This window comes from Labeo rohita, chromosome 14 (genome assembly GCF_022985175.1).
Source record: "Labeo rohita strain BAU-BD-2019 chromosome 14, IGBB_LRoh.1.0, whole genome shotgun sequence".
In the NCBI taxonomy this organism is placed as follows: domain Eukaryota; kingdom Metazoa; phylum Chordata; class Actinopteri; order Cypriniformes; family Cyprinidae; genus Labeo; species Labeo rohita.
Genome location: NC_066882.1, coordinates 24,842,653 through 24,867,920, shown reverse-complemented (window position 1 = coordinate 24,867,920; position 25,268 = coordinate 24,842,653). Strand labels below are relative to the sequence as shown.

The following is a 25,268-nucleotide window of genomic DNA, read 5'->3' as shown; positions in this document are numbered from 1 at the left end:
AAAATATATATATATATATATATATATATATATATATATATATATATATATATATATATATATATATATATATATATATATATATATATATATATATATATATGCAAACATCTAAAACTTTTGAAAATTAATTTAATGTTATGATTTATTTAAGAATGATTTAACCAAATTAAACATTTTTGTAAATATAATTTCATGTAATTTAATGCATAACTATTTAAACGCGGATGCACAAAAAAACAAAACAAAAAGAAAACGGTAAACTTCTGCAAATTGATGTGCTGAATTAAATTCAATAATTTACATAATGATTTTTAATTCCATTCATAAATCTAGTGCTGTCAATTAATCGCGTTTAAACGCTTCCAAAATAAAAGTTTGTTTACATAATATACATGTGTGTACTGTATATATTTAAAATGTATAAATAAAAACACACATGCTTGTATATTTAAGAAAAATATGTTGTGTATATATTTAAAAAAAAATATATATATATATATATATATATATATATGTATATGTATATATATATGTATATGTATATATATATATATATATATATATATATATATATATATATATATATATATATATATATATATATATATATATATATATATATATATATATATATATGAATATAAATATATACATGGAAATATTTTCAAAATGTGTACTGTATGTGTTTGTATTTATATATACATAATACATATATAGTATACACGCATGTAAACAAATCTTATTTTGGATGCGATTAATTGTTTGACAGCACTAAAATTTACATAATTGCAAATATATGATTTTTGTTTATTAATTCATGCTATTAGTTATAAGAATGGTTTATCTAAATTCAGATGTATATAATTTAAAAATATAATTTTTGTTTTTTATTCAATGCAACAATTTAACGCATACCAAATATTTGATTTTAATATAAAAGATAATGCATAAAAAACATTAGTAAAACAGTAAACTGATGCACCAAATTAAATTCAATAATTTACATGATTAATTCAACAGTTTACATGATTTCTTAAATGATTCATTTTAATTCAGAGCATCAATTGACATACGTTTACAAATGCTTTTTGTGCATTCAATCAAATTTATGAATGTTTAATTTTTTCAATTCATACACGAATGCCTTTACAAGTAATTTACACTAATTTGCCCTGCTTGAGTTTCACGAATGAAGCCCAGTGTTTGTACCTCCTTCTGGCCTGACAGCAAAAACATTTCTGAGAATAAACGAGAAACCAGTCCTACTTTACGTGGTAAAGGCCATTATAGTGTTAAATTAATCAGCTACATTTTTGACTGCATCTCTCATTATGGTTTGGACGACTAAGATAAGCCAGCGCTGTACCGCTCATGCAAGTAGCTTCTGGCAACCAAACATCTGACAGAACATAACTATAATGCCGTCCTCGCAAAACACCACAACAAACACGTGCAACGCTGTCCGCAACTGTACGCATCTGTTCTTTTAGTAAGGCAATGACCTACTTAAAGCTGATTTTTAGCACAGAAACACGGCTAAGAGTGAACAACTGTTTCCATCTGAGGGGTTAAGGTGGACTCTTCACCTAAAGGACACTTCTTACTGCCAAATACACAGGATATATCCAGCTATAGCACACGTGCAAGAAAGCATTAGTGACGTACATTTTGAGTGTGGGATATTTCACCCTGGGACTCGAGATGAGTGTGCAAATCAAATATTTTTAGTGTAAAGTTTCATTTGTTGATCTCTACGAGGCGTAGCAGATAAATATACAGATATATTTAGATTTAAATAGGCCGTATCCCATAATTCTCCATTGTAGACTTGCTAGTTGATGCGTTCAACCCATCCAAACACGGATAATAGAATGAAACGTGGTTATTACACGGATAGAAAGCTGCTGGGATGGATTTTAAACACTATTGGTTTGACTATGACACAGAAGTATCAAACTCCTATAGATAGTTTCCTGACATACATACACATATGCTTGTTTTGCATTTGTATGTGTGTGTTTATATGTTCATGCATGTTTTTATGAGTGCGTCAGTGTGTTCAGAGAGAAATCGTGATCGCTTGACGTACTTGTCTGTCTTTCCACCGCTCTCAGTGACTTACACGCTGTTATTTTGCTCTGGATGTCGTGTTTTTTCTCAAAGTAGTCGACTAGTGATGTTTCCGTTAGGAACGATGCTAAAACCTGCTCGAACGTGATCGACCAATCGGCATCCGGCGCACTGCCCCGCCTCCGATCCACTCCGTCTCCGCCTACGCAGCCGATCAGCACCGTGTCGTCTGCGATGTCCTCGCACTGCAGCGACCCGGCGCTCACTACGGAGTAGGACGAAACGGATGTGTCGTCTTTGGCCTCTTCGTCTGAGCCAGCCGCTGTTGGAGGTGGCGTTTCTAGCTGCGCCTCCGCCAGGGCCTTGGAGACCAGGGATTGGCCTGATCCTCCAGATGAGTCCTCCTTCTCTGGCTGCAGAGCGTCGACCGCTGAGGGCAGCTGGGGTTCAGTTTTCTTGCCGCCATTGTTGGTGAATTTCTTGCCTACTTCTCCGATGCGCAGCAGGAGACTCGCCACCGTGGCGATGCCGTGATACAACTCCTGCTCCATGGGATCTTCACTGAACATGTTGTAGAGAGTCTTACACATCTCTATGAACTGCTCCTGTTATTAAATAAACACAATGTGTTGTAGTTTTAATACTTCATAACTGCAGTTCCAGGCTGCTACCTAAAGGGTTAGTTCACCAAAAAATTAATTTACCCCATGATTTACTCACATTCAAGCCATTCTAGACAAATACAAAGTTATATATAAAAAGTCCTGGCTCTTCCAAGCTTTATAATGGCAGTGAATAGCTGTTAAGATTCAACAGTCCAATAAAGTGCATGCATCCATCATAAAAAGTGCTCAACACAGCTCCAGGGGTTAGCTTCCACTAACTGTTGTACATTCAGATGACGTGGAATGTAGGCCTAATGTAAGATCTGGTGAGAATATGCTAGTTTCTTGAGAACCAGCTTTTGTTTACAACAAAGGAAAACTAGTCTCCTCTTGGCTTATACTGAAATCCTCCAACATTCTTCTTTAAAAATCTTAGTTTTGTAACTTCTAATTTGTGCTGTCTTCTCTGCGCTTCAGTGTTTGTCACCACATTCGTCTACGCCCTACGTCATCCGTTAGAATGACGCTGTCTTGTGAATGCTTGTAAGACAGTTAGCGGAAGTTTGAGATTACGGTTTGAAAAGCTTAAAATTTGCAGGTTTCGTAAAGATACTGTAAAATGAAATTCCAGGACTTTGAACGACTTCTCAAGCACTACTTTTTACATGACTTCAATCAGAGAGCTCACAATGTCTTCTATTTCAGATTCTAAAAAAAAAAATAAATAAAAATATTATATACACATATATATATATGCTAAGGGATTTGTGTATCCTTTATTCATTTTTTGAGTGTTTTGTTTTTATAAAAATACTGCCTTAATGGTTTGATGTTTTCTACTGTTTAAGGATAAAGGATCTGAAAAAAAGATTTAGGTAATCGCTTCGAAATCCTGATCTGAAACAAATGATTTGTGCACTCCCACCGGTCACTGATGCTCCAGAAGGAAACACAATGCATTAAGTGCCAGGGGGTGAAAATGTTTTGAATTTGAAGATCAAGGTAAATTTTACTTTTTTTGCCTTCTGGGAAACATGTAAGTATCTTCTGTAGCTTCTGAAGGGCAGCACTAAATGAAAAAAATATGATATTTAGGCAAAATAAGAAAAATTTACACATCTCCATTCTGTTTAAAAGTTTTCACCCCCGGCTCTTAATGTATCTTTTTTTTTTTCCCCTTTTGAAGCATCAGTAAGCGTTTGAACCTTCTATAATAGTTGCATGAGTCCCTCAGTTGTCCTCAGTGTGAAAAGATGGATCTCAAAATCATAGTCACTGTTGGAACAGGTTCAAATACACAAAAATGTTGGAAAACCAAAAGATTTGTGGGACCTGAAGGATTTTTCTGAAGAACAGTGGGCAGTTTAATTGTTCAGGACAAACAAGGGACTCATGTCCCTTAAAATTCAACTCTTGTGGACTATAGGTAAACATCTTTTATTTGAAATATCTTATTCAGGTCAGTACTAAATAAAAAATAACATGCATTTTGTATGCTCCCTCACATATTGGTAAAATAACTAACATTTTTAATGATTCTGAAAGGGAGATGCAAACTTTCGACCTTGTATTTGCATAAGGTGATCTGATTGGCTGATGTCTGCGTTGGCTCTTGAAAATTTTAGAAGTTTTCAACTTCTGCCACGAGCAACGCCATTGACGTGACGCAACGTGATGTTCAGCATTGCTTGACGTCACTCCATTTTAATTAAACGAGAGGCGTTGACACTGACGCCCCGTGTGAACATACCGTTACTCTTTTTGTGTCTTCAGCCATGTTTACATGACATTGTTAGACAAGTGCTAGTTTTCTGACATTAACGGAAATAAGCGAAAAAGATGTTTTTTTGAATTGCATGAATTTTGCGTGAAAAGATACATGCTTATTGAAAGTCTTTCAATAATTCAAGCACTTTTCAAGTACCTCTTCAGGAATGTTATTATTTTCAAGGGTTTTCCAGGCCTTAAATTTTAAAAAGTCCAATTCAAGTACTTCAAGCACTTTAAGCACCATCTACAAGCCCTGAAATTGGGATATTTTGCTTCAGGAGGACTATTATATATAATATTATATATTAACCCTTTAGAGACGTGTGGAGTACTTTTTATGATGGATGGATGCACTTTATTTTGCTTCAAAATCTCAACAGCCATTGACTACCATTATAAAGCTTGAAAGAGCCAGGACATTTTTTAATGTGACTCCGACTGTATTCACCTGAAAGAAAAAAGTCATACAGACCTAGGATGGCTTGAGGGTAAGTAAATCATGGGGTAATTTTCATTTTTGGGTGAACTATCCCTTTAATAACTTACTCCTGATTTGATATGATTGTAAATCCAAGCTCATTTGTGAAGAGAAAAATATTATTCTGGCCACATTTAGTTGCAATGTGAACATACAGGAGCCTAAATTTCTCTCCCAACAAATGAGAGCGAGATCAGTCACCTGATTCATCCGAGGCAGATCTTTGATACTCTCTTTCTTTGGCTCTTTTTCTTTGGCCCACATTCTCAGATAGTACTTATAGTCTTTCGGCTTCTCCTCTGAAAAACACATGACTCTGCCATTAAAACAAACACCAGATGAAAACAGAGTCAAAAAATGGAGTGTATTATCACCTTTTTTCTCATCTGTGTCTCCGGCAGCTGATGCGTCTCCTGCCTCCTTCAGCTCCTCACCTGTTACAACATTAATGCTGCATTAATAAACAATGACATTCAGCCATTAACCATTTTTAAAAAAAGTGTTCACCAGAAAGGTTTCATGATATCATACCCATGGTTAAAAATGAAAAGAGCACCACAAAGGTAAGATAGTATCATGTGAAAGACAGATGGTGAAATGATACTGACTACAAAACACCAAAACCATCAGAGGCGGTGGTTAGTGAAAAAAATAAAAATAAAAATTTCTCATCTGTACTGACAGCATCATCTGATGCCCCCAAAACACCAGAGAGACAGAGATAGCATTCGACGTCACAGACAGACACAAACCTGAGGTCACTTCCTGTGCCAGGAAGTCCAGATGAGACAGGAAGGGGGGATCTGAAGTGATCACACAAGAAAGAAAGAAAGAAAAAGAAAGAAAGAAAGAGAGTTAAAAGAGAAAGGGGAAGATAAGGAAGACAACAAATGAGGAAAATAAGAGCGCAGAAGATTAATAATAAGTTATTAGTTATTAAACCTGGACTGAACCATCCATAGACACATGCGGGGAGATCAGAAAAGTCAAAACTATACACAACTATACAGAAAACTAAAAGTTTTCAATTTGTTTGGAATATACTAAATATTCTCTCATATACTGTTGAAATAATAAAATTGTCCAATACAAGTGAAGCTCTAGCAGTACTGTCAATCAGCCCTCCAAAGCCAAAACAGTGCTTACAGAAAGACATTTGGATACAACAGATATAAAAGATACAACAGTGAATAAAAAAAAAAAAAAAAAGTCAAATAAAAAAAATAAACTCTAGACATGTAGTTTTGGCTTTTAAAGTCGGCAGTACGACTGTACTATATATTTACCACATACTGCAATTTTTTTTTAAATTGTTATCAAACAAACAAGAAAAAACAGGGCATAATAATAATAATAATATAATTTTATAATAATACAATTTATTTCAATATCAGACAGATACAACCAAATCCTGCCCCAATTTTTATATATATTTCTTTAAAATATAGCATATATTTATTTGTACAGTTGAGGTCAAAAGGAGAATCTGCAAAATGTTAATGATTTACTCAAATAAAAGGGTTCATTCAAAATTAATATTATTTTTTAATTTAGTACTGACCTGAATAAGATATTTCACATAAAAGATGTTTACATGTAGTCCACAAGAGAATATATTTGTTAAATTAATAAAAATCTTTATAAATCTTATAAAAAAAAAAACTCATATTACAACTATTCCAGAAGGTTCAAATGCTGTCTGATGCTTCAGAAGGAAAAATGATGCATTAATTGCCAGGGGGTGAAAACTTTTGAACAAAATGAAAATGTGTACATTTTTCTTATTTTGCCTAAATATATATTTTTGATTTAGTACTGCCCTTCAGAAGCTACAAAAGATACTTACATGTTACCCAGAAGACAAAATAAGTTAAATTTACCCTGACCATCAAATTCTAAAAGTTTTCACCCCCCATGGTTTTTCCTTCTGGAGCATCAGTGAGCATTTGAACCTTTTGTTATAGTTGCATATGAGTCCCTCAGTTGTCCTCAGTGTGAAAAGATGGATCTCAAAATCATACAGTTATTGTTGGAAAGGGTTCAAATACACACAAATGCTGAAAAACAAAATAAATTTTGGGACCTGAATTTTTCTTTCTGAAGAACAGCAGCAGTTTAACTGTTCAAACAAGGGACTCATGAACAACTGTCACTAAACAAAAACAAAACACAGCTGTGGATCATTCAGGTAACAGCACAGTATCAAGCATATGTAAACTTTTGAACATGGTCACTTTTATCAATTCAGCTATTATTATCTCTTGTGGACTACATGTAAATGTCTTTTATGTGAAATATCTTATTCAGGTCAGTACTAAATAAAAAAATAACATGCATTTTGTATGATTCCTCTTATTTTGGTCAAATAATTAACATTTTGCAGATTCTGCAAGGTGTATGTAAACTTTTGACCTAAACTGTATAACACGTTATATACAAAAACATAAAAAAAAAAAAAAAAAAAAAAAAAAAAAAAAATGCACAGATGAATTGTTCACAATAAAATCAGTAATGCGCACTAATACAACATTTCTCGCCAACTTTAAACTCAAGTACTCAATCTCTTACTTTCATTGCAAGTACGTTATTGTAACCATCAGTTCTGTTTTTTTGCAGAAAACGGCAAAACAACTTTCTGTGCCGCTTAACTAGTATTGAACCTGAAACATTTCTTTACTGTTGCTTATAATGTTGTTTAGGTGTTAAAGTGTCTTGTTCATGTACCCTGTGGAGTGTCATCGTCAGTGAAGAACTGCGTTGCCTCCAGCGCTGACTCTGCCTCTTCAGGACACAACGCTTTAGAAAGAGACACAAGAACAATGAAACAAACAAATACATCAGCACATTACACACACTCAAAATGACTCATCCACACCCACTTTTCAAACAGACAAAAATAAACATCTTAATCTTATCATTTCTACAAATCTTCACATACACACACACAGAGTCCAAAAACAAACCAAGCGCTAGTTTCTCACTTCAATAAGCTTCACACACACATATACACACACAGACAAGTGTTTGCTGAGAGCAGCGATCTGGTTTTCTCACACTGTGCTCGTGTTAGCTGTTCACACAGTTCCTTCATACTCATGAAAACGCTAATGATGTTCCTCAAAAAACCTACTTTGTATTTCTCTTTCTGCTTACACTGTCACAATCTTTCCATGAGTTGTTTAGTAAAGTCTCTGTGACTGTAAACATACCAGGAGGCAGGTGGAGTTTGTAGAGAAGTTTGAGTTTTTCTGTCATATCGCCATGATACATTCCACCTGAGAGACAAACACGAACCAAAAACTGTTATGATGAAGATGTCAAGTAGCTTAGAACAGATACACAAGGTTATAAAATTAAGGCTGAACCTCTGATGTCATGGACTAATTGTAATGATGTCTTTACTACCTTTCTCGACCTTGAACGTGTCAGTTGCACTGCTGTCTACACAGAGTTTTAGAAAGCTCTCGGACTTCATCAAAAAGATGAACAAAGGCCTTACGGATTTGGAACGACATGAGGATGAGTAATTAATGACAGAATTTTCATTTTTGCATTAACTGACCCTGAACCCTATGGAGAGGCTTTTTAAGTCTTAGATGGTCAAACTCTTATATGAAGCGGTAACAGCTTTCACATGAATCAAACTGTGACTCAATCTCCAAGCTGTGGTGTAAATGCATCCACTCACTAAGTCCGGTGACAAACTCTTTGAAGTTGATAAGAGAGTCTTTGTTTTGGTCGAGGAGGCGGAAGAGTCGGCTGGAGAGGGTGTTGGTGTGAAGGCCGCAGCTCCAGGGCGCCAGAGCGGAGAAGAGCTGAATGAACTGGCCGCAGTCGATGCGGTACTGCTCCAAATACGGCAGACTTGGGTCGTGCCGCTCTGCAGCGGTGCTGCTCGCACCCCAGTAACAACTCATGATGTGCTTGGCCTGGGACAGACACACATACACACTAACAATCAGACGATTACAGACAATATCTAGAGCTGGATGGCGCAACAGTATGTGCTGTAGACATACAACAAATGCATGCAGTTTATGCATTTATCTTACCTTAAAAAGAACATACAATTCTTCCAACTCCTCAATAGTGAATGCAGACTCCGTCATGATCGCTCTCACCTAAATGTTGCACAATAATAAAGAGAAAAGTAAGCATAGAGCCCTGATTAATGCCAGGTAACAGTGTTACAGTCAGACAATGTAAGTCACCTAATAGTAACTTCTTGTTTATTCAACTGTTGTATTAAATCAATATCTCATTTACAAACTCCCTTAATAATCATTAAAAGCTGTCACTCATCTTAGTTCATCGCAATCTCACAAAGTTCCATTATTATCAACAAAGCTCTCAACATTGCAAAAACACGCAGTAACCTTTGAAGCTCCCATCAGCGCAAACACAAATATGCTGATCGGCTCATTCTGGTCGCACTAGAGCCATGTAAATGATCGCATGTGGAGATTTTAAATGGTGAAACAAGACTTTTTGATGAATGCACACTTACCACACTTCTCTTGGCTGTGTCTTCTAGTGACTGTATGACCTTTAACCTTTGTTTGAACCTCATTTGTTCGATGACATCGGCACGCAGGCTACCAAACTTCTACAATTAGACAAAAACAACATTCAGCAAAAAGGGATCATATTGGCATTGGTGCATCTCTAGGTCCCTCTTGCTTCGCCCCCTCACCTCATAGGATGCTTTAATGAGTTCGAAGACGTCAATCTCAGGTGGAGGATTGTTGCCACTGGTCAACAGGGCATGAAGGTGGGGAATGGGTGGAGAAACGGTCTGCTTATTTACAACATTATCCAAATATCTGCAGGACAGAGAAACAGGACAAAACTCAAACAAGTATTAATAACCCTGTAAAGCCTATGTTTTTTTTTACATATCAGATCCATCTGGCTTTAATGGCTCATGCAGTATGATATAGTAAGAATTTGAATATGATATTTGGTGCATATGCTGATATTAATATGACCAAAAAGTAAGATGAAATTCTGATGCTTGTATGTAAATCAACAAGAGCTTCAGTATAGCAGATATTTACATAAAATTATATAAATATCAGTTGTGACTATATCTCCAAAAATGCTTCGATTGGTGATCAAAAGCATATAATGCAATACAATGATGATTGAGAGATGATCAAATAAACATACTTTAAAAAGCCTAATGATCATAAATAATGATCTAAAAGAAGAAAAACTTATTAATTGTTTATGCCAATGTCATTTAAAATTCAGAACTGTTAAATTCATCTTGCATTACTGTTTAGGATACAATGATTTATTATCCACACTCACCTGCCCAGAATAGTCATGGCCTCTCCCTCATCTGAACAGGACAGCAGTTGATCCATGTTTGCATGTAGCACAGCTAATGCCACCTGGAGAAGAGCTGATGTTAGTCACATTTACTTGCCACAGACACTGTCCGGGAGCTTATGTTCTTTGGAAAATATTGCTTTAAAAAAAAAAAAAAAAAAACACACACACACATAATATAAACACACATATATAAGGGTTGTCAAGTGATTACATTTTTAATCTAATTAATCACATGGTGTGCCGTAGTCAAACATATTCACATATTTACATAAATATTTACATATACTTACATAGATTGTTCAGGAATGAATGAATGCATTTACACTGCAGTAGATTACACTCTAGTAGTTGGTAGCAAGTCATTGTGTGAGTTCAGGCATTCATTTAACTGATTCGTTCAAAGAGCTGATTCATTCAGAAATTAATAAAGTTACTGTCTTTATGAACGAGTCATTCGGACAGTTCTGCTGTGGATTTATTTAGAACTGTTTTTGTTGTGACAATATTATGTCCAAAATGTAATAACATGTACTACTTGTTTATTGAAATGTTGTATAAAAACAGTATCTACTGTGTAGATATTCTGGAAATCAGCACTCTTGCTTGTGTGAGATTGCTGAACTATATTATATGCAGTCTCACGTAGTCAGACCTTCAGACTGACGGCTTTAAATGGCCAAGACCCACCCAAGACGCAATTTGACTGACAGGTAAAGCAACCAATCACGTTTCGTTTTGTGGTGCATCATATTTAGGGTCATGGAAATGTTGCTACAATAACAGACCGGTGTGTAACATATTGGGCATATTTTAAAGATTCTATGCGGTGACATTTAAATATTTCACATACTTTTGAAAATCCAGAGTTTAGTTGATACTGATAAGCGCTCATTGTCACAGTTGTAAACACGACAGCCTGAGGGAGTTTGGCGTCACGCCATCTTTGTTTCCAGGTGGAACGTTAAAGAACACGACACACACGTCTCCCAGAAATCCTGTATAATTTAACCAATCTGATGACTCATACGGGGCATTTTTTACCTCATATCTTGAGTGTTACACTCATATAACTGCATTCTATAAACTACATCACACAGTTACTTGTCCTGCATCATGTTCATTAACAACTGCATGTAATGTAAGATTATGTATAACAGGCAGTCATGCTAAATGTCTTAAAGGAACAGTGTTGAAATATTTTATGCATCCTATATAAAAGAACTGAAGAAGATACTTTGCGTGTTTGTGAAAGTTACAGTAGTCAACATTTGAAGTGGACCAGAAAAGTTCATCAAAGTTATTCTAAGACAAGAATGGAGAAGAGCTGACGTTAGTCACATTTACTTGCAACAGACACTGTCTGACAGCTTATGTTCGTTGGGAAATATTGCTTTAAAAAAAAACACACACACATACACAATTACATTTTTAATCTAATTAATTACATTAATTACATTGTTTTGATTTAAGGACACCTTTGATAAAAGGTTTTGATGGACTTGAAATGTTGACTACTGTAGTTTGCCTCATACGCAAGCTGGGTGCATTTTAAAGGCCTCAAGGCCAAACTAACTGACTGTGTAGTCCCCATGGCCTACGTGACTACGCTTATGAATACGGCAGGAATGTAGGTACGAAGTACTGGAGGTGGGAGACGCCACAGGATGAGATAGTGTAGAAACAAATAATGTGTGTAAAACTTAAGAAAATCCCGTCAGCTCATTAAATTCCTAAAATGTATGTGCCTTAACCTTGAGCACCTGAAAAGTGGTAGATAAGAAAAGTTATTTTGAAAAAGATTAGCAGGTGGTTTTCTACAATGAAAGAAAGCATTATGAAAATTCAAACAACTGTGGAAAAGTACTGGGGATGATGTATTAACAAGTGATCTGTATGCTCATTAGACAGTGACTGGTAACAAAATTGTATCAAGATAGTATCCTGCACAAAGACAAATTCAGATGTTCTGCAGGCATCTCGCCTTTGTTGTCTACTTGCAATAAAGTCTAATTTTGACTTCTGGAATTCTGACACCTGAGCATTATTTGGCAAAACTAAAAAAAAAAACTGTCATTATTTACTCCAAACAAGTCAGACCTTCGTTCTTCTTTAGAACACAAATTAAGATATTTTGGATGAAATCTGAGAGCTTTCTGACCCTGCATAGACAGCAATGCAAGGCCCAGAAAGGTAGTGAGGACATCAGATGTGTTGCTGTCTATGGAGGGTCAGAAACCTCTTGGATTTCATCAAAAAATCTTCTGAAGATGAACAAAGGTCTTACGGGGTTTGGAATGACATGAGGGTGAGTAATAATGACAGAATTTTTGAACCATCCCTTTAATAATTTTAAAACATTTTTTTTTTCATTGATAAACATGCAAAACTAACATTTGTTGTTTGCATGATGAAAACCTGTTCTATGTATGTTTTAGGCAAAACTGTCCAATATTTGCATGCATGCAAAACCCTCAAAAACTTTGTCAGTATGTGATGCACCTACTAATCCGCACCTGGAAAATGACTTTAATGCCCTCGTAGAAGAAGCAGTCGACCAGCAGCACCGCGCTGTCGAAAGGCATGACGGACAAGAAGAGTGTGAGAAACCAGGACAGAGAGATGGTGGAGATGACGCCCAAATCCTGCATGTGCTCGTACAACAGCGGCAAACACTCACGGGTGAGCTCCTCAAACACACCCTGATCCACCAGCGCTCCTGATACAGATCAGAAAATAATAGTGAGTACAAACTCACTTGTGACTAGTTACGACATTCATCGTGTGTTTATATTTGCCTGACTGACCTACAACTCTAGTGTTGTAATAGTCAGGCAGCATCCGTTCACACAGCGCCACAAGCAGCCAGAACGCCTCCTCTTCAGTACAATACAACAACAACACGGACGTAACAATGTTCATCGCCTGGAGAGAGAGATGAAGCAGAATGACATTAAACAGCAGCTCTATCACTTTTCCACAGACAGACACTGTGCCCTGCTCGGCATCAGGCTGGTGTGTTTGTGTGTTTGTGCACCTGGCAGTATCCGATGCTGGGGTTTCTGTAAGCGTAGGCTGTCAGGACACGTCTCAGAGCAGCGATGCCCATCTCGTTCTGGAAGGCGTGATGTTCAGGCATGGAGCGGTGCAGGTCTCTCTCGATCTCCTCTGTCGCTAGAGTACATTTACCCATTGCCTGCTCAACCAAACTGGCATAGTAACCTGGGTGTGTGGACATCTCATTTTGAGCACCTGAAAAATGGGAAAAACAACAGGTTTTTAATGTCATGTGAGCAGCTCCATGACAACAGCAGACGGTCTGTTTTTCTCTGACAGCGTGAGATCTCACACTGATGTGTTAACGTGACGGTCACACACATGCAGCATAAGTCAACTCTCACACACAAACACAAACACTCACGCATGTGTGGACAAGCTAATACTCATGTGAACTCTACAAATTCCGTAAATTATGTACTGCTTTTGCCAAATGTGCAAAACATAAATAGTGCACATAAAGCAAAATACCCTTGAATACCCCAAAATGTCCTTAACTTGACCTGCCAGTTTTTTTTAATGGTGACTTGCTAAGGTACTGGAGATGAAAATATTGCTATGGCTAACTATTGGCTATACACAGCATCAAATGGAAACATTTGTGTTTAATTTTTTACATGATCCCTTCCAAATGAATAACTACACTTGCAATGTGATAAATGAACCTGAACAAACTCAATTTTTTTTCTTGACAAATTGGATTAAAAATGCAAAACTACCATATTTCATTAAAAAAAAACAATCATGTGACTGGAATGTAGTACCTGTTTTGTTATTGATAGCTAAAAAAACCCCCTAAAACTAAAACCCCTCAAAAAAAAAAAAAAAAAACACCTAAAACTAGTTTTTCTAAAACTAATAAAGTTTAAAACAGAATAAAGAAGCAGTCAAAAATGTTTACAAACATTTTTAAAATATTTCACAATATTTTTGAGAAATATTGCTAAATAACTGAAATAAAATAAGTTTAAGTTGAAATTACTAAAACATCAACTGAAAAGCAACACAAAAAAGTCGTTCATTGAAATAACTTTAAAACAGAAATATTTTAAAAAACAAAAGCAAATAAAAATAATCTAACAAAATGTAAACTACAATACAAAAAAAGTAAATATAAAAGCTGTATGTGTATGACTTTCTGATCTGACAAAAAAAAAAAAAAATGAGCGAGCAGCACCCCCTAGTGTTCGGAAAACTCATTACCTGAGAACAGCAGCCACAGTTCTCCTCTCAAACTTTCTGGTATCCCATTCAGAACCAGCTCTCTGGTCTTAGACGTGCGGTACATACAAACTCCACGGCCAAACTCAAAGAAATGTATGTTCCATGATTCCTCTTTCATCTTCTCTCTCGTCTAGAGGAGGAGAAAAAGGAAGGTCAAAACAAAACCAAGAAAACACCCAACAGCTGATGCCTTACATAGCAGTGATAGTTTACATTTCTGTCCCTTCAAAAGTTGGAACAGTGTTATTTTAGTATCATGGATGTGTTATTATTGCTTTGTTATTTTGTTCTGTTTTCACTTTAATTGTAGTTAAAGTTTCAGCAACTTTTTAAAAAAAATTATCATTTTTTGGAAATAAATTTTATTTCTTTTTTTATTATTTTATTACTATTTCCAAAATGTGTCTATAAAGTATTTACAGATTTTTATTTACTATGTTTTTTAGTTTATTTAAACTGAGAAATGCTGTTGAAATAAAACAAGTTTGTTCTTTATATTTTATTCAATTTCTGTTAAAAGTAATTTTAAGTAACAAAAATGTCCCTGGTTTGCGTCAGTAATTTTTTGTTTGTTTGCTTGTTTAAAGAAACTTGTACTTTTATTTATAAGAACACACTAAATTCTCACCACTTTAGGCCCCAGCTCCTCCGGGACATCCTGCTGGTAGATTTGCAGTAGGCCCTTCTTGGCAGTGGGCAGACTGGGGCTGTAGTGTTGGTTTTGGGGCATCTCTCCAAACCCCAGGACAGGAGGGGACGGGGGCAGAGAGGGAGGCGTACTTGGACTGGGATTCTCCTGGAAGCAAAGACAAATGTGTAAACAAGTTACACTTCAATAGTACAAAAGTCTGCAAGCATGAAAAAGTAAATACTCTGTCAACCAGTTTAAGGTCAGTAAGACTTTTGAACTAAACAAATACCTCTATTCAACAACGTATTTACTTAATCAAAAGTGACAGTAAAGAGCTTTATAACGTTACGAATGAGTTATAATTCAGATAAATGCAGTTCTTTTTAACTTTGTATTTATCAAAGAATCCTAAAAACTAAAAATATAAAAATATTTTTCCCACAAAAATATGAAGCAGCACAACTGTTTTCAACATTGATTATAATAATAAATGTTTCTTGAGCAGTATTTCTAAAGGATCATGTGACACTGAAGACTGGAGTAATGAAGCTGAAAATTAAGTTATTTTAAATGATTACAATATTTCACAATATTACTGTTTTTACTGTATTTTCGCTCAAATCTGTGTTTTTGACTGCTTTCAAAAATCGTACCAAACCCCAAACTTTTGATCAGTAGTGTATAATAAATAAAATACTCTACTATTCGAATAAATTCTGACTCACGGATTGAGTGTTTAGGCCACATGGCTTGTCAGGCGTGCGCTGCAGGAAGTCAGAGATGCGCTGTACCAGGAAGTCACGGTCTTTGAGGTTGGCAAACAGGAAGGTCATCTTGTTTTTAGTGCTGATCGACAGTGGACTCGGCAAAACACTACTGCTGTCCGCTTTTTCCACTATAGTCACCTGCAGAGAGAGAACGAGAGAGGAAGTGTGTGTCAAGCTGTTGTAACTTTATGTGTGTGTGAGAGTGTGTGTGTGTGTTTACCTCTCTCAGTGGAATGATAAGTTGACACAGATCTTCCTCTCGACTGGCAAAGCAGATGTAGTTATTAGAAACAAACATCTGACCTACGACATGCATCTTAGCGAACGGCGTCCAGAGCGTACAGTCGGTGTGTCCATCTAAACGCTCGTCCTGTGTGAGCCGGAACAGCGCTCTGTACCGCTCGTTCTTTGCACGTGCGTCCAAGTCCCTGAAACATGTCCAAAGAAACTCAACTTGAAAAATATTATTACAAAATAAAACCTGACAGTTCTTATAAACAGGACGCTCTGTTTATACAACGAAAGTTAAGACTCATCCAAGACCTGGTCAAACATGTGGTCTGCTCACCTCTTGAGCGCAGAGACATTTTTCAGGGTCTTGCAGGGTTTGGGGAGCGAGCGGTCGGCGGAGAAGCTCTCATTGTCCAGCAGCTGTCTCATGGCGATGTTGGCCAGCTGCTCCATCAGTTTAAAGGTCTCGTTGATGTTGAGGAACATGGAGAAAAAGTGCTCGGTGTCGCGCGTGCTCACGCGGATGCTCTCGGGGAAAACCAGCGTGGCGTTCTTGTCCAACTGCGTGACATCCGTCCACTGCACCACCAGCGAAACTACAGGGTCAGGAGGTAAAAATAAACATGAAAAAGGACAGGAAGAACAGATTTCATTATAAACTAACACAATTACACATTAACTAAAGAACACTTAATTCAATATGAAACAAAGCCCGTTTCACAGAGCATTTCAATTCTAAGATTCTAAGATTCAAAGATTTCAATTCAAATCAATATTTCATAAAAAGAAAGGAGTCACAAAATTTACTTTTTGCTACAAAAAGTACAAAATATGCAGGCCATTCTACAGAATTACTGCAAACTGCTTTCCAACAACCAAAAAACACATTTAAAAAGCATTTAATTATTCAAATCTTAGATTTTTACTAAGATCCCTTTATTATCTACTGAAACCCACAATAGTATTGAAAATATCAGTAAGCTTAATATATATCAAATCATTTAGTGGGTACTTTCAGTTGGGAGGTGGTTGTCCCGAACCCTAACCCCTAAATTTCAACTTATGAAAATGACATTGAAATATTTTTGCATTTTATTCTATTGTTGTTTTTAAAAATATCTTTTAAATAAAAATATCTGTTTTAGTTTTTCTTTGTAAATTATGAAACTTAACGTAAAAAAATGTCCCGCATTTTCAAGTCACTACTGAATCAGTGTATGTTTTAGTCCTGAGACTAAGGCTGAGATTGATTTTAACTACACCCCTACATTTATGATCAGGAAATATTTGTGTCACTCTCTCTCATTGCTACATGGTGAGTAGATGGGCTTCAACATTTTGAGGTAAATGTGTTCAAAAGTCTGAAAAGTCTTTGTGTAACTTTAAAGAACATCACTACCAAACACAATTTTTCTGTAATTAAGCACACTTTTTTGGGAGTTATTCCATAACATTTAGTTTTTATGTGTGTACTAGCTAACCATGTGCTGATTAGCACCTTTGAACTAGCTTCAAAAGTATCTAAAATTGTCACATTTGTCAAACATTTGGTGAAGTTTCGGTAGTGACATCTTTGTTTTTCTGGGTGTTATTCCATAAAATTGTCATGACTGAAACATGTCATGATTGTTTCGGTAGTGACAAAAGGGAACACATAATCCTGTATTTGGGGACAAATAAACAATTTTGGTACAGTTATGTAGATTTTTAGTATTTTAGTACATTTTAGTATGGGAGTTAAAATTCATAGGATGAAAAAAACATAGGATGTTTTGTCAAAAATATATATAGTATACTGGATTATCAACTAAGACATTATGATAGTGTTTGGTTTAATGTATACTCAAACTAACGAATCCTTAAATGTGAACTCCACTTCCAGAACAACAATTCACAAATAATTTACTCACCCCCTTGTCATCCAAGATGTTCATGTCTTTCTGTCTTCAGTCGTGAAGAAATTATGTTTTCTGAAAAAAAGCATTTCAGGATTTTTCTCTATATATTTGACTTCATTGGTGCCCTGATTTTAAACTTCCAAAATGTAGTTTAAGTGCAGCTTCAAAGGCCTCTAAACGATCCCAGTCGAGGAGGAAGGGTCTTATCTAGCGAAACGATCAGTCATTTTTTTTGGAAAATAAAAATGTGTTTACTTTTTAAGCACAAAAGATCGTGTAGCACAGGCTCTGGGATGGCGTTCACATACTATTGAATCACGTCGAAAGGTCACGTGGAATGTAGGCGGAACCACAGACCCAGTGTTTACAAAGCGAACATGCTAAGACTAAGAAGTGCAAGTAAGCCAAACGCTGTTTTCAAACAAAGAGGTACAACGATGTCTGAAGCTGTAGGAGAAAATAACATGGAGCTTTTCGATATACTCTACCATTCTGAGCCGAAGTACACAGACGATGAACTTGTGTTGATTTGAAGACGTGATTTGTAGTAGTGATGGGAAGTTCAGATCATTTTACAGACTCAAAATGAACAAATCTTTTTTCGAGTCATTTCGTTCATTTTAGCAAAATCTGCATCACGTGACAGCCCCATAAGATGAACGAACGACTCGAAAAACCTGAAGAGTCGGAACAGGTGAACTAATTCCAGTACAGAACCTAATAGGATGTTGCGCATGCGCAACTGAACGAATCACTCCCTGAGACGACTTGTTCTTCCCGAGTCATGAAATGAACGAATCGTTCAAGAACGACCCCTGGACGCGCATCCCAGAGCCTGTGCTACAAGCGCTTTTGTGCTTAAAAAGTATACAAATTTTTATTTTTCGAAAACAATGACCGATCGTTTCGCTAGATAAGACCCTTCTTCCTAGGCTGGGATCTTTGAAGCTGCATTTAAACTACATTTTGGAAGTTCAAAATCAGGGCACCAATGAAGTCCATTATATGCAAAAAAATCCTGAAATGTTTTCCTCAAAAACCATAATTTCTTTTACGACTGAAGACAGAAAGACATTAACATCTTGGATGACAAGGGGGTGAGTAAATTATTTGTAAATTGTTGTTCAGGAGGTGGAGTTCTCCTTTAACTTTGAAATCAGTATGATCACCGTTTGCCTTTTACAAAGAAAAATAGGATTCAAAATACAACAAATCTCATAAATCACACTTGAAATATTGTTAAAAATTTAATTGTTATTGATTTACCTCCTAAAACTTTTTAATAAAATAGATCAAATATATATTTACAAGAAATATGTACACAAAATCTTTACAGGTCAATATAACCCTTTTAATTAAATTATTATTACTGTGTTTCGGTAGTGACAAATTTTTTGGGGAAAGGACAAATAGTCCTTTCTGAAAATACAATATGAGAATTAAATGCACAATTACTAGAAATGTGTACCTTGGATATTATACAATTTGCATATCTGTGCAAAAAAATAAATTTTTAAAGATATTTCTAACTCTGACTGAAGCAATTCTGTAGAACAGCCCATTTATAAAAAGATGGAAAATATAATGCTGGTTTTTTCTAGATGCGTTCAATTTACTTTTCTCAAACAAATTTAGTTCCACTGTACATTTTGAAGTATGCATGAAGAATGCATGTATCTCACCTTCTTTTCCCAGCAGGAAGGAGTAGAAGCAGAGGTGATTTACAGACAGGTAGATCCAACCCTGCCGTGGGACTCTGCCCTTCCAGTAGCTGCAGGGGTAATAGTTGACCAGCTTCTCTTCCTCCGGCATTCCGAACAACTTCCGCATCTTCAGCTCGGCTTCACGGAACTTCCCGGGATCCTCGTCTTCCTGAGGTTTGCCACTTTTATTCTCTTCAGCAATGATGCCCTATGAAGAACAACAAGTTGAAGTTGTGGTGAAAAAACGTTTAATTTTTTTGTGAAAGAAGTCTTTTCTCCTGTTTTTATTTGATTAAAAATACAGTTACAACAATATTATTGTGAAATGTTATTATCATTTAAAATAATTTTGTATTTGAATATATTTAAACATGTACTTCTTGTGATCAAAGCTAAATTTTCAGCATCATTACTCCAGTCTTCAGAAATTAATTTATCCTAATTTAATGGCTTCAATACATGTCTTTACCTTAATGAAATAAAACGAATCGCACCTGTATTTTGCCCTTGACGAAGGTGGTGATGTCATCATCGTTGTCAAAGATGGACAGAGTCTGGAGTAGGTTTGTCTCGAGCCACTCCCAGTGTTCAGTGATCTCCTTCCGAGATGAGCCTGAGACATACACACACACAAACACAAACGCAAACACACATCCATCACAATTAACTGTGTCACAGCCTTTCACATGCCACTCAAATTCAGAACGGCTGTTTAAAGGTCAGCTGAGGTTTACACAGGAGAAACAGCCGATGTGACTCAACACAGTCACTCTCTAGATTCATCACTGCAGACGACGCTGATATGACTACAGTTTCAGTCAAAGATTAGCTGTTTAGGAAAAGATCAAGACAGTTTCCTTTGTTATCTGTCATGACTAAAATCCAGACTAATCAATTCCTCTCAAGAAAGATAAATCAACTATTAGCTAGACTGAGAGCTCTAGATCAACTACTGTGTAACACACAATCAGGACTAGTTTACAAATATTTATCATTTTAATTGAGTACTTGACTGATTCATCTTTTAAAGGGGTCATGAACTGCCTTTTCCATTATTTTGTACTGTTCTCTATGGTCTACTTATAATGTTATTAAGATTTTTACATCAAATACATCATAATTTAGAACTAATAGCCTATTTTGTGTCACGTTTTGACCCCGTCATCTGATCGCTCTGTTTAAAAAGGTGTGGCAGATTGTAGACTCGGAAGTAAACGCCCACTGCTATGATTGGCTAACACTTGTGTATGTTTGACAGCCTACATCCTTCATAGATGAACGTATAAATACTCAGTACATATCAAACGATCAGTAATAACAGACAAAGCAATAGTGACCATGTACTTAAAAGTTACTCACACTTGTGAGTTTGCTACATTACTGTCAGACACATTAGAGTTGGCACAGCATCGTCTTTTAGTTTCAATCTTTCTGAAAATTCTGCGTCAAATTGTGCCTTATTTGTAAACGAACTCTCTGTAAAATGAAGTGAACAAAAGACCAAGTTCTAACTGATGTGGTCTGGAACTTCATTCGAAATAAAGTTCATCCACTCTTTCCTAATGCTGGGATCAGAATTGTATTCGAGCCATCTTCATAGTTTGGTTTCTGCATAGACCTGTGTTTGCCTTTCGTTATTTACACTACATGCGTAAATCGGTGGGTGGGGCTAAACAGGCAGTGATGTAAAAACAGGCGTAGATTTTTTGTTTGCCGCATGTAGTTTTGGCAGATTGGCTTCATCTGCTGTTTTTTGGGCTAACAATAAAGTTTTGAGTTCTGAAACTTACATGATGTTTTTAATAGTACAATGACCTCTTAAAAAAAAAAAAAAAAAAAAAAAAACAAGGGCTCATGTTCATGACCCCTTTAAATGTGTAGATGGAGAGACTTATGTCCATTAACTAAATCCACTGAAAAAAATCTTTACTTACAATAACTACAATGACACAGAATCTTAATTTACAGTACCAGTCAAAGTTTTTGAACAGTAAGAATTGTTTTTCAAAGTCTCAAAATATTTTTCAAAATAGTTTTTCAAAATATTTTTACTATTTAAAATAACTGTTTTTTATTTCGAATGTTTTCAGATTTATTCCTGTGATTTCAAAGCTGTATTTTGTGCATCATTACTCAAATCACATGATCCAGAAATCATTCTATTATTCTGATTTGCTGCTCAAAAACCATTTATTATTATTATTGAAAACAGATGAGTAGTATTTTTTTCAGTTTTAATTTGATGAACAAAATTCAGAAGAACAGCATTTATCTGAAACAAAAATCTTTTGTAACATTATATTTATGTCTTTATCAACACTTTTGATCCATTTCGTTGCTAAATAAAAGTACTCATTTCTATCATTTCTTTCGTCCAATAAATAAAGAAATAAAAAAAGCTTTTTATTTTAATATTTCAGATATTTTTAAAAAGCTTTTTATTTCCAATAAACGCTGATTTTTGTATCTTTCTATTCATTAAAGAATCCTGAAAAAAATCTACTCAACTGTTTTAAATACTGACAATAATAATAACACAAATATTTTTTTGAACAGCATATCAGCATATTAGAATGATTTCTGAAGGATCATATGACACTGAGGACTGGAGTAATGGTGCTAAAAATTCAGCTTTGATCACAGGAATAAATTACATTTTAATATATATTAACAAAGAAAGCAGTTATTTGATATACTAAAAACATTTCACTGCTTTTGCTGTATTTTGGATCAAATAAATACAGGCTTGGTGAGCAAAAGAGAATTCTTTAAAAACATTAAGACCTAGTTTCACAGACAGGGCTTAGACTAAGCCAGGATTAAGCCATAGTTCAATTAGGACATTTAAGTAATTTTTATAAGCGTGCTTAGAAAAAAAAAAATGCTGGTGTGCATTTTGAGACAAAACAAAAGCACTGATAGATTTTAAGATCAGCCAGTGCAAGTTTCTTTCAGCTGAAACAGCTCAGACTGACATTTTAATCTAGGACTAGGCTTAAGCCTTGTCTGTGAAAGCAGGAGTAAAAATCTTACTGTTCAAAAACTTTTGACTGGTACATATATATAAAAAAAAATAATAATAATAAAAAGGTAAGAAACACACAACAAAATTACCAAAACTAAAAACAAAACAGAACATATAAACAAAATCTAATTTAAAATATGAACAAAAACTATAATAGTATATAGATATTAAAACAACACTGTCTGTTACTATTTTAAATGTTTTCATATGCATTTGGCATATGCATTGCAACTTCTGTCAATGTGTCACATATGTGTTGAGCATTCAATTGTATTTTTATTGAATGGAAATACAAACTCACTGAATGAATATACTGTATTTTGAATATACTTTCAAATGTAATTTATTCCTGTGATGCAAAGCTGAATTTTCAGCATCATTACTCCAGTATTCAGTGTCACATGATCATTCAGAAATCATTCTAATATGTTGATTTGCTGCTCAAGAAACATTGTGAAACAAAGTGATGCTCCACAGTGTTAAATACAGACCACAAGCAATATTCCAGAAGATCTGCGACTCTCCCGTCTGATGCAGGATCCTGTACGGAGCCACGCGAGCACTCGAATCCAACACCACATCCAACGTACCCACCAGCAAACCTGAGAGAAAAACAAGAAGAGAGAAAAGTTCACAGGTCTGAAGAGAAAAAAAAACATCTTAGTCAATAACAGGCGTCACAGCGCAGTGGTTTCCTTCAGTTCTCAGTGCTGACACACACACATACTCAACCAGATAAACACTAGTGTGTGTGAGAGAGAGTTTCAAAGGAATTTAAGACATGACATGCCATTTGCCACACACATCTTGACTTCCTCCTAAAGCATGATCACATGTTCAGTTAATGTGTAGTTCTGACAAAAACATAAACACTAAATGGCTTCTTCAAAAGGAATTAAAGTGTTGTTGGGATGTGTAATCTGTTAAATATTAAACAAGCATGACATTAACACACAACACACCTAATAAGATATTCACTGAACTATGACAAAACACCCATATGATGCAACTTCCAGACAACAACAGGGTAATGCTGAAGTCTTCATAACGTAATTGAGTTTATAGTTGGGTTCAGAGGTGAATGCAGTCATTCTGCTGTCATGTGAGCCACTTGTCTTAAAAACTGCCTGTTTTTGTCTGTTTGTTTTTAGGAGCTAAGGAAACGCATATGAATATCAGGAGGGAATAAGAGAAGTTAATATATTGCCCCACAATACAAACACAAACCAAACAAAGGTTTGTCTTCCATGAAACTCAAGATATATATATATATATATATATATATATATATATATGCGCAGTACCAATATATGGAGAAGCCATATATGTTATATATGGCAAATATTAGGTTCCTAGAAATGCTAAAATGATCATTTCAACCATCCGTAATTTATTTATCACTGTTTCTAAACATTAGAAAAATCAACATTAAACCATACACCTATAAATTACAAACATACGATCACACTTACGTCATATATAAACTTATATCTCTTAAACATGTCAGATATAAATAAACAGATGACGCAAACATAGTCAGCATCAATGAAGAGATGCGACCAAAACAAACCCACCTAGAGATTATTCCACATGTTACAATGAACCATCAGCAAGTATGACTGTCTTGAAAAGCTGTATTTTATTGTGCATGAGTGACCTGTCATGCACAGGGCCTCGTTATTTATATATTTAGATGAATATCTGGCTCATACCCGTGATGCCTCCTCCGCGCCCGTGCCCCTTCCTTCTCTGCAGGATGAAATACGGATTCGCCCGTTCGCTCACCCACAGCGCGTTGGCTAGTAACACCTCCTCCGGGGTAATCCACATGGCTTCACGGGCACTTTCACTCTCTGGATGCGGTAAATATGTGAGTTTTAATCATGCCAGAATGGACGGGACTCAGCTGACGTTTGTCTGCATGAGCCGCCCAACTCACTGCGGGCGAAACCAGCTACCGTGGAGCCAAAATGGCCTCCAGAGCGCAAAACTTCAAAATAAAAGCATCACCGATAATTGTATTATTATTATTATATATTTATGTGTGTGTTTTTTTAAGTGTGCACTGTAAATACATTTGAATACGTAAGTTAATATACAGAGAAATGTTTTTTTTTTTCACTCTTACATGTTTTACACCGTTTTTGCATGTTTTCTTGTCCTGTTTGGCAAATAATCTGTTGCTCGATCTCACACCTGTTTTCCGAAGGTACCCTTAAAAGCATTTAAAACGTTTTTTTTTTTTCGGTTTATATGTTGTTTTACGACGTTAATTAAATATATTTAATGCAATTATTGTTTAAAACATTTATACAGTCAGTTTCATAAATCAGTGAGCTGACGCGTCATCAATCAGCCATATTGGCGGCAATGACGGTAAACAATGCTACTGAACCGAACGAAACTTCATATTTGGCTGATTATTGCTGCTGAAAATGGGCAATTATTGTCATATTTTGAGCTGTACTAATT

General features: G+C 35.6%; 1 protein-coding gene across 2 annotated transcripts; it reads right to left on the bottom strand.

The window, feature by feature from the left end:
* Positions 1 to 1,039: 1,039 nt before the first annotated feature.
* On the bottom strand, positions 1,040 to 24,748 carry LOC127175883 (TBC1 domain family member 9B). Of its 2 annotated transcripts, XM_051127190.1 has the most exons (23): positions 24,509 to 24,748; positions 23,288 to 23,398; positions 20,266 to 20,384; positions 19,751 to 19,979; positions 16,508 to 16,766; positions 16,160 to 16,367; positions 15,898 to 16,077; positions 15,170 to 15,337; positions 14,521 to 14,671; positions 13,298 to 13,512; positions 13,068 to 13,185; positions 12,777 to 12,979; positions 10,240 to 10,322; positions 9,620 to 9,749; positions 9,434 to 9,532; positions 8,979 to 9,047; positions 8,615 to 8,855; positions 8,136 to 8,201; positions 7,651 to 7,722; positions 5,679 to 5,729; positions 5,301 to 5,360; positions 5,128 to 5,225; positions 1,040 to 2,678 (listed from the first exon to the last, which is right to left on the bottom strand). In XM_051127190.1, the coding sequence occupies exons 1-23, from the start codon at positions 24,624 to 24,626 to the stop codon at positions 2,043 to 2,045; spliced, it is 3,684 nt and encodes a 1,227-aa protein (XP_050983147.1). In that variant the 5' UTR covers positions 24,627 to 24,748; the 3' UTR covers positions 1,040 to 2,042. The 2 variants fall into 2 exon arrangements, with proteins under 2 accessions (XP_050983147.1, XP_050983148.1); XM_051127191.1 differs by lacking the exon at positions 5,679 to 5,729.
* Positions 24,749 to 25,268: the final 520 nt, after the last annotated feature.